Source organism: Lathyrus oleraceus, chromosome 6, assembly GCF_024323335.1.
Source record: "Lathyrus oleraceus cultivar Zhongwan6 chromosome 6, CAAS_Psat_ZW6_1.0, whole genome shotgun sequence".
NCBI classification, from domain to species: domain Eukaryota; kingdom Viridiplantae; phylum Streptophyta; class Magnoliopsida; order Fabales; family Fabaceae; genus Lathyrus; species Lathyrus oleraceus.
In genome coordinates, this window is record NC_066584.1 from 296,563,425 (window position 1) to 296,574,245 (window position 10,821).

The 10,821-nt window shown below is 38.3% G+C and overlaps 1 protein-coding gene across 1 annotated transcript; it reads left to right on the forward strand.

Annotated features, from left to right (window-relative positions):
* Positions 1–3,306: 3,306 nt before the first annotated feature.
* On the forward strand, positions 3,307–4,746 carry LOC127092143 (uncharacterized). Its single transcript, XM_051030953.1, has 6 exons — positions 3,307–3,464; positions 3,563–3,589; positions 3,673–3,735; positions 4,417–4,495; positions 4,577–4,622; positions 4,712–4,746. The coding sequence occupies exons 1-6, from the start codon at positions 3,423–3,425 to the stop codon at positions 4,719–4,721; spliced, it is 267 nt and encodes an 88-aa protein (XP_050886910.1). The 5' UTR covers positions 3,307–3,422; the 3' UTR covers positions 4,722–4,746.
* Positions 4,747–10,821: the final 6,075 nt, after the last annotated feature.

Genomic DNA, 10,821 nt, shown 5'->3' on the forward strand with positions numbered 1-10,821 from the left:
GAAATGTTACGTGGATAATTCTTTCTCCTGATGCTTTTGTCAGGACCTTTCCTAGGGTGAACTTCTCTGATCACCGCCCTCTTTTAATATCACTTAAGGAATTCCATCAATATGGTAGGCCAAGAACTTTCAAGTTTGAATCTGCCTGGATATTTGAAGACTCTTTTGAAGCCATGCTTACTAGTACTTGGCATCAATCTAATTCTTTCTTAACAAGCCTTGAGCCTGTCAAGATTGCTGCCAGTTCTTGGAATCTCCGTACTTTCAAAAGCCTTATTCAGAAGAAGAATAAGCTTTTGGGCAGAATTTGGGGTATTCAAAGGGTCTGTCAGGAGGGTAAAGGAGATTTTGGTTTGGAGAAAAGGGAAAATAAGCTTAAGCAAAAGTTATCCTTGTTTCTCCATCAAGAAGAAATCATGTGGTTCCGACGTTCTAAGATAAAGTGGCTCTTTGATGGTGATAGAAACACTAAGTATTACCACACTGTTGCAATTCAAAGAAGAAGAAGGAAGAGTGTTAGCATTATCCAGTCTAATTATGGTGTATGGATTTATGATCCAATCAAATTTCAGCAAATATTTAAAGATTAGTATCACCATTTATATACCTCTAATGTTTATGTTACTCCTTGGAGGGATACCCGAATTAAATTCCCATCCCTTGATAGACTTACTATTCAGGGGATCAATGGTGATATTAAGGAAGAAGAAATCGAGCAGGCCCTGATGAGAATGGCTCCTTGGAAGTCCCTTAGCCCTGATGGGTTTCCTATTGGGTTTTATTAACACTCATTGAAGAAGGTTGGAACTAATGTCTGCAAGTTCATATTGGACTTGTGGAACACTTCTACAAACATTGTTATTGTGAATCATACAAATGTGTGTTTGATTCCTAAGACTACCAACCCTTAATTTGTGCACCAATTTTGCAGTATGTCTGGTCAAAGAATTAACTTTGATAAGTATACAATCTACTTCTCCAAAAACACTTCTTCTGGATATAGACATCAAATTGTCCATATGACTGGTATGAAAGAAACTAAGTCCCTTAGTCTCCACCTTGGGATACCTCTTACTGGGAAGACTCATAAAGATAAAGGTTGCCGTTTTTTAGTTGACAAAGTTCAACAAAGATTGTCCCTTTGGAGGGCCAATCAATTGTCAATGGCTGAAGGATTACTCTTGCTGAATCTGTTCTCAAATCCCTTCTTACATACTCGATGATGAATAATATGATCCCCAAGATTTGCCTCAAATATATATACTATATTAAGAGGAATCTCATATGAGGAGATGTGAATGACAAAAGACATATTCATACTGTTAAGTGGAAGGATATCATGTAGGACAAAGTTGATGAGTGGTATCGGTCTGAGAAACCTCCATGAGATGAACAAAGCATGCTTAGCCATTCTGGTATGGAAGCTTTGTAGAGGGTGGGACGAGCTTTGGTGCAAAGTTCTCTTAGGGAAATACACTTGTAACATCAATTATAGTGCTTCTCTTGCTGCCAAGAGCTATGGCTCTAACCTTTGGAAGAACATTCTTAAGTTGCGGCCCTTGATATCTCAAAGGGAGTTATGGGAGATTGGAAACGGCAATTCAATTAATGTCTTGGATAGTTGATGGGTTGATATAAGTATATTTATTCATAACCATATCAACAGCAAGTTGATACCTCAAATTTTTCTTATTTTTTCTACTCTAGTGAATGTCAACGGGGATTGGGATTAGTATAAGCTAAAGCTTATGTTCTCTTTTAACATTCTTGAGAAATTTGCTTATACTCGACCATCGGGGAAAGAGTTAGGGCCCGATGTTTGCACTTGCGATAGAACTAACAATGTCACTTTCACCATCAAAACTGCTTATGTTGCATTCACATCGACTGACAACAACATCCAACAAGATAGGTTGAAGAAAATGCAAAATTTAAATGTCCCTGAGCGTATCCGGATTTTCATTTGGCAGGTGGATTGGGAAGGCATGAAAACTAAGCATTTCCTCTTTCGAAGGCACCTTAGTGACCCATTCTGCAACAACTGCAATAGGAAAGTTGAATTCATATCTCATGCCTTAAGGGATTGTAACACCATAAGTCACATTTGAGCTTGCTTAGAGCATTTCGCCTTTCGAAGACACCTTAGTGACCCATTCGTATTGCATTGATTCAACAAAACAACAAAAGGACTTATGCGGTGATCTACATTAAATGGGATCCACCCAATATAAGTTAATTTACCATGAATACAAATGGAGCAGTTTGGAAAAATGAGCTTGCGAGTTATTGAGGGGTCTTGAGAAACAACATTGGTAATTGACTTAGTGGTTTCTCTAAAGGGTTGGGCAAAACAAATATTTTGTAAGCTGAACTTTGGGAGATTTTATTGGTCTGAGCATGATCAAGTGCAAAATCAATATGAAGCTTTGTGTCCAAATAGACTGCAAGCAAGCTTTTGAATTCATCACTAAAGGTATTAAACTCAAAGGTATAAGGGCAATCCAGTGAGATTGATCTATAAAGATTCAACAAATTTCAAGGAATTTGTTATTAAGAACATTCAGCGTGAGACCAATCATTGTGCTGACAGGTTGACTAGACTTGGGGATACCTATAGTATCAATATTTAAATGTATGATAAATGTCCATGAGAGGCATTTAAGGGGTTTTGAGATGACTTAAAGAGTGTTTATGTGGATAGGATTGTTCCCGTGTAGTCTTGGCCTTTAGGTCTCCCCTTGTTCGAAAACAAATGAAAAAACTTCTCTCTTTTTTTCCTTTCTCTATCTGATGTGTCATTTTTTTAATGATTAATTAATAGGATCGAGTTTATATAATAATTATTCACTTTATAATTAAATAATTCATTTTAAACTTATGCGTGCGTCCAAATAAATTATATATCGTATCAAATAAGTTTATCCGCCGACCTCTTTGTAAACCCCGATTCTATATCCTAACAAATCTTCAGTATATATTTTTTTGTTTTTATTACCAGTATCTAATTTATTGAACGGACTAATTCGATTCGTAGGATCAACTTTAACATCAAATAATTCTAAACCCTCCCGATCGCAGTTGCGGGGATCCAACCGTACTCCTAAAATTTTAATGAATATATATGTTATTCTAATTAAATATTTCAAAATTTATTTAAATTAAAAAAAATTAATCGAATATGACAAAACTTTTTTAATTATATATATATATATATATATATATATATATATATATATATATATATATATATATATATATATATATATATATTTAAAATCATTCAAAAAACTAATGGAGTAAATATATCAGTGTCCAAAACCCCTCAGCAACTGAGCACGGTAGCGGTTGCTCAAATTTTAGGGTTCATCTCATCGCGTTTCTGCAAATTGCAACATCTCATCGCGTCTCTACACCTAGCTACCATGGCGAGTACCAAAGTTCAGAGGGTTATGACCCAACCCATTGTATGTCTTCTCAATACACTGTTTTTCTTTCAATTTCACTATGCTTTGTCTCTAACAACTTAACCTAACCTGCGTTATTTTTTTTGGTTTTTTTCCAGAACTTGATCTTCAGGTTTCTTCAAAGCGTAAGTTCCCACACTCATTTCGGTTGATCCTAATTACCTTAATATTATTTTCTAATCTGATTTCGGTTTTAATTTTTTTGCAGAAAGTTCGCATTCAGATTTGGCTCTTTGAGCAAAAGGATTTGAGGATTGAAGGAAGAATCATTGTGAGTTTTAATTTCAAGCCTTGTTTTTCTATGCCTATCTACTTTAGTGTATATAATTATGTAGTTAGGGTTTCAGCAATGCTATCAATGATTATGTTTCATGTTGGCCTAAGTTCCAAATTGTTGTAGTAGCTCATAGGATTTTGTATATAAACTTGGAAAAATGAAGCTGTTTTTGCTTCCATTTTAAACTGTTTAAATATCAACAAATTCTAGCCTCTAAAGGACACTCCATAAAATCTTGAGACGTGTGACACTTCCATCAGTCTCCTTTGTAGTTTCTATTCTCCAATTTCCTTTTCTCCTTTCTTTGTATGTCATTTCCGACAGCACATTTCTAGCTAATTAGTTTAACAATTGATACCTTCTACTTTGTTTCAGTTTTGTTCTAGTTTTTCTTGCCCTTTCTCAGGCAGTAATCTCTTTTTCTGTGGAAACGGCTTGATTGTTGGTGGAAACATCTTTCTCCTTCAACACTTCAGGCCTTTTGGTTCATGAGCTCGGTTTTTGGTGGAAACGGCTTGATTGTTGTTTTTGTTAGTGTAGACAGCACGTGTTAATTAGAAATTGGATATTTGAGCAGATGGTTGATGATCTTGTGATTTTATTTTGTTTTAAATAGGGTTTTGATGAGTACATGAATTTGATGATCTTGTGATTTTATTTTGTTGTTTTAAATAGGGTTTTGATGAGTACATGAATTTGGTTTTGGATGACGCTGAAGAAGCAAATGTCAAGAAGAAGAGCAGAAAGACATTAGGTAAAGATAAGGTCTTCAATTTTTTCTTCTATTTGTCTTTGCCACTTATGCATGTTCTAATGATGCCATTGTTTTGATTAGGGAGGATCCTTCTTGAAGGAGACAACATCACTTTAATGATGAACACGTAAGTGAAATTTAAATCACATTTTTATCTATTTCTCTGGTTTTCATATCCTAAATTTAAGTGATATAATCCGCTCTTACAAATTTCAGGGGGAAATGATGATAAGCTCATGTTCCATCCAACAAGAAGACTGCTTTTATCTTTACATTTTTGAGTTTAATGACTATTTCTACTGTCAACATGTTGAATATGCTGTGTGCAAATTGTAATGTTGGCAATATGAAATTTTTATTCACATGATAAACATTTGGTTGGTGTAGCACCTCAAATTTGCACCCCCCATTTGTACATTCATTTCATTTTTAGGTCATTAACATTGCATAGTGCATTGCATTTCATCAGTCAAGACTGGTATCAGGAAAATTCATCTGTGTAAGAGACCAGGCATTTCCATGAGATAAAGGCCCTATGGTTGTTCTAGAGATAGGAGGTGGAGAAACGGTTTGAGACACTTCATTCATGTCCAAAAGAGGTTTATTCAACATGTCAAACACATACCTTGAAGATTTTGAAGCCAGATCAAAAGTTTCCAAAAATGGAAAGTGACATGTAATTTCAAGTTTCCAAAAATGGCAAGTTTTTGGACCAACTTCAACTCAAATTTCCAACATCAAAGAGGCTTCAAATGAATTGTTGTCCAACATGAAAGTTGAAGTTCTCTCTCTCCCATTTCCAAAAAGTCCAAGATCATGAGCATCTTATGAATGGTTGAGAAGATATGATCAAATCATTGCCAAGTGTGCATGGAACTTCAAAAGGCCATAACTTTTGATCTAGAACTCCAAAATGAGTGGCTCTTTTTGCATAATTCTTCTCATGACATGAACTTTCCAAATCATTCATCACATTACATGAACTTTGAACATATGATCATTTGCTTCTTTATGAAGATTTTGAAGGGAAATTCATAAATTCAAAATTGGTGCATCATGGGAACAAATCACCATTGCCATTGTGTTAATTAGAGGATTTTAAGTGAATTTGGCCATGCACATGGTACTGTTCACGTTTGGAATTGCCATGCACCACAAAAATTGTCATTTTTGGTCACACACCCTATCTTTGCTAATCTCAACTAAACCTTGCCTAATTACAATTTGGATGTGATTAGTGGAGCATATATATACATAATCATAACAGAATTTTGGTTTCTTCACCATTTCTAGATCCAAATTCTCTTTCCCTCCATTTTTTTCTCTCAATCATAATTCAAATTTTCTCCACATAACCTTGCTATATTCTTCCATATTCTTGTTCTCTGGTGTGGATTTAGTAAAGATCAAGCCTTGGATCATCAAATTTGGACCAGAATCGTGCATGTGAAGCTCAAGAACATAGCCATGGCAGCTGGGATTTGAGCTAGATATACACAGTTCCAAGCCTCAATTTCTTCATCAAACTTCATAACAAGTGATCAGGAGTGTATTGGAAGCTTGCCAGGCCTTGATTCGTGCGTTTCCAGAATTTGATCTTCAAGAGGTCACATTTTCGATCACCTTAATTCGCTGTTTTATGTGTATAATAGTGTAGATCTTATCATGCTGGTTAATCTGAGCTAAATTTCGTGTGATTTGGTGTAATAATGACTGAGATATGCTTGATGGAAGTTTTGTGCATCAAAATGTTCTTGCTCGATCCTTCAAATTCATGGCTTGTTTGTCTGTAATTTTGATTGATCTGGAACCTGCGTGGAAAGAGCTTTTGATTGATGTTATTTTTATGGAATTCTGGAAAAAAATTGGTTGAAGTTCACTGTTCATCCACCGTCTTCATGAAGAAGACGGTGGTTTCCACCGTGCGCCACCATGAGTGCTGCGCTAGGGTTCTTGGCTGAAGAACATGCTGCAGGCGCTGTTTGATCTGTGGTTCCCTCTTCGATTCCTGCCGAGCGTGTTTCTGTTTTTTTTCATTTTAATTTCACTTATCCAAAACGGCGTCGTTTTGGGACGCGTTTGGAAATTTAATAATTCATTTTCATTATTTCTTCATGTTTTTGCAATTTTTATTTCATTTTATACATGATCTTTGAAAAATCATAACTAATTGAATAATGATCCAAATAATGCCAGGTTTTTTTACACATGATCCTTGAGATGTCTAGAATTTTATGGTTTTGATTTTTTGATTTTACCATGCCTGGAAATTAAATTGTGTTAGAGTGATTGAACATGTATGCTTTTGTGACCTTGCTTCATTCATCCTAGCATAAAATGCTCATACATGATCCAAATGCCATGAAATTTTGTATGATGATTCTTAACATGTTGATGGATTTGTGTGATTTTATTTGGCATCTTTTGCTATTGTCTTCACTGTTTGGGACACATATACTTTAGGTGTGACAATGTGTGTCACACAATTGGATGTTTTTCTTTGTGCATTTTATTTCTAGGTCATTTGAGTTCTGTTGATCCTGATTTTTGGCATGGTGATTGTGTTAGACATGTTGTATGTTCATGAAAATTTCCAGAATTGTTTGAGTCATTTCTGATTTAAAGTGTATTTTCTCTCTTTGTATGTCCAATTGATGATCATGTTGTGTGTCTTGCCATGTCTTGCTCATAAAATGATTTTGCTTAATGATTTTGATTTGGTCATTTTTAAGACATGTTCATGATAGAGTAAATGTGATTCATGTTGAGTTTTAGCTTCTGTTTTGACTTTTTGCCCCACCTTTGACCCTAGCCTTTGAGCTAGTGGTTTGTTCTCATCTTTTGGACTTTGTGTTTCAGGTTTCAAGCAATTAGCCACATTGGTTGATTTGATCTCATCACTTGAGATACAAGTTATTTTGGTTGACTAACATTGTTGTTTTGTAGGTCTTGTGGATGATGAATTAATTTAGTTTGCTTGCATCTTATGCCTGGCATTGATGTTGTCTGATGATTGGTTGTCTGACTATTGTTGTCTGATTAATAGTTTGTCTGAACACTATACTGATTGTTTGGTTGTTTACACAGGTACTTTAGTAGCTTTAACTCAGTGCTTGAGTTGCTTTGCTTTGCTTGTGGTTGGCATACCACCTAGGTAATGACCTCTAACTTCATGTAGTCTGGAAGACCTGTCATGTTATTTTGGCAGGCACCTGACTGAAGCCCTCCTTAAGAGGCAATGTTTGTGCTTGTTTATCTTTGTGCCTTGTACATTCAAAGACCTCCTAAGTGAAGAGGCATTGGCAGATAGAAGGGATGTGCAATCCATCCCCTGCTATTCAGTTGAGTCATTCATCTTGCTCGCACTACGTGCTGATGCATTTTGAATAAACACCCAAGATCATTGTCCAGAGTCAGTCATGTGGAGTAGAGTCCCTCATTCTGGACTCCCACCCTTTCATTGATTGAAGCTCTCCCAGGCCAGGGATAAGAGCTATGAGGTCTGATCCTCACTTCCCATTTCATCTGCTTCACCCTAACTCTCAATGTTAGGGTTAAGAGCTCAAAACACCATAACAGAACCGGCTTGTTTGTCGAGGTTGATATGACCCCTTGACTAAAGCCCAACCTTGTATGAGCCACTTGTTTGTATATAGTGTGTGCTTGCTCTCTTGTGCTTGTGTTTGCTTATTTGCTGTTTAGGCTAGCTTGCTTCCTGTGCGAGTTAGGACTAGAGACCTCAACTTAGGGATCGTATGCATGACAACTTCTAGGCTCGAGTCGTAGTCTCCCTAGTAGCTTGTTATCTCCCTGGTCTCTGGTTAGGATAGAAGTTCTTTCCTTGTTAAGGGGAACTACGTCGCCCTGATCCTCATACCAGATGAGGTACGTAGGCAGGAGATGAGCTGATCTCTCCGAGCGCCCTTTTTCTTTTTCAACCCTCTTGTTTGTGCGGAGTCTGACGTAAGTCCAGCGATTGGCAGTCGGTTTCCTGTGTGTGTTTGTTTGTTTGGAGTCTGACGTAAGTCCAGCGATTGGCAGTCGGTTTCCTGTTTGTGTTCTGTATGGCGTGTGTTAGTCGAGCTACGAGTGCTCTGATTCTTACTCTGGTTAGAGAAGATACGTATGCACAGGATGCGACATCCTAGCGAGCACGTTTCCCGTTTCCCCGAACTACGTTGGCTCTGATGTTTGTGTCTGACAAACTACGTAGGCCCAGGATGCGATATCCTGCCGAGTCTCCTTCTTCCGTCTTTAATCTGTGTTTTATCCTAGTCTTGTGCCGTGTTTTGAGCAGTTATTTAGCAACCTTTCTTCTATTCTTTCTGAGCGTGGATCCCGTCGAGTACGACGGATGCGTAGGGGTGCTAATACCTTCCCTTCGCATAACCGACTCCCGGTCCTTGCATCTCTGGTCGTGAGACCATTCCTTTCCAGGTTTACTTCGAGCGTTTCCTTTCCTTCCTTTGGGATATATAACACACGGTGGCGGCTCTGTTTTCTTTTCCCGCCGTTTTTTCACGTAATGCGACAGCTGGCGACTCTGCTGGGGATCAATTAAGAAGTTGACCTCTTGCTGGTCCATCTTCCCTAAGCGAGTCAATCCTAGCGCTCTTTAGGATAGTTGTGGTTGCTTTTACTGTTTTATTTATTGCATTCATTATTATGCTGTGATTGTATATATATGCATATGTGTTTGCATGCATCATATTATCATTGTGCTGGATTCTGTACAGGTTGGTTCCCTTGATTTTGGGTTTGATTCTTGCAAGTACAAATTCCGTCAGTGATTCTGTGATGGTGACTATGGTTCAGTTGGATTTATGGGTCTTTATTTTTGGACGCCGGAGGTTTGACCTTGGTATTTATCAGAGGGTTCCATTTATTTCGAATCCCTGGACTGAATTTGAGGGTACTTGCTCAGATGGTGACTTGGTTCTGAAGTATGGGTTCCAGATGACCTTGGGTTCCAGATGATTTTGATCTGTGGTTTCTGGTGCCGAATTCATGCTGAAGTTTTGATCCTGTGCCATGAGATACTCAGCCAACCTGCCATGGCTCCATCATTTGCATCATAGCATGTTTATTTTTCAAAAAACAAATAATGCAAAGAAAGAAAAAGAAAACAGTTAACCCGCATATGTATATCCTTTTCAGGATCATTCATGATGAACATCATACGCATCATACACATCATATACATATCATTCTTGCATTACAGGTGTTCTTGAACAAGACTTCTCACTCTGGTTCCTGTTTTAGGCAGGATTGCTGATCGTCGTCCGCACCGCTACGCTACAAGACTGAATCAACAGAGAAGTATGGATCAAGTTCAAGCTGAGTTGGCAGAGATGAGGGCTAACATGGCTCAGTTTATGACCATGATGCAAGGGGTCGTTTAGGGGCAAGAGGAGCTGCGTGTCTTAGCCCAGAGACAGGAAGCTATGATTCCACCGATCAACCGTGCTTCACCAGAGGGGGTCCCTGTTAATGACAACGTTGTTGCTGCCACTATTCCCGTCAACAACTATGCTGTGGGTGATGAGTTGAGGGGTATCAGGATCAATGGACAACCTATTGCTGCTGAAACTGCTAATGTTAGAGCAACCCGTGCTCCGGTTCTCCATCCTGCTCCGCTGGTTGACAGACAGGAAGACATGTTTACTCTCCTTAGTGATGAAGACGAAGTTGTGAGAACTGAAGAGAGGGATAGGAAGGTTGATGCCCTAGCTGAGAAGATCAGAGCCATGGAATGTCAGAACTCTTTGGGGTTCGATGTTACGAATATGGGATTGGTTGAGGGATTGAGAATCCCTTACAAATTCAAGGCGCCATCCTTTGATAAGTATAATGGCACTTCTTGTCCTCGCACCCACGTGCAGGCTTATTACAGAAAAATCTCAGCATATACAGACGATGAGAAGATGTGGATGTATTTTTTCCAGGACAGCTTGTCTAGAGCTTCCTTGGACTGGTACATGGAGCTGAAGAGAGAGTCTGTTAGAAGCTGGAAAGATCTGGGTGAAGCCTTCTTGAGGCAGTATAAGCACAATATGGATATGGCTCCGAGCAGAACCCAACTGCAGAGTCTGTTCCAGAAGTCTGGTGAAAGTTTCAAAGAGTACGCCCAGAGGTGGCGTGAGTTAGCTGCAAGAGTGCAACCTCCTATGTTGGAGAGAGAGTTGACCGACATGTTTATTGGAACACTGCAGGGTGTGTTCATGGACCGTATGGGAAGTTGCCCGTTCGTTAGTTTCTCTGATGTGGTTATCTGCGGGGAGAGGACTGAGAGCCTTATTAAAGCAGGGAAGATTCAAGACTCAGGT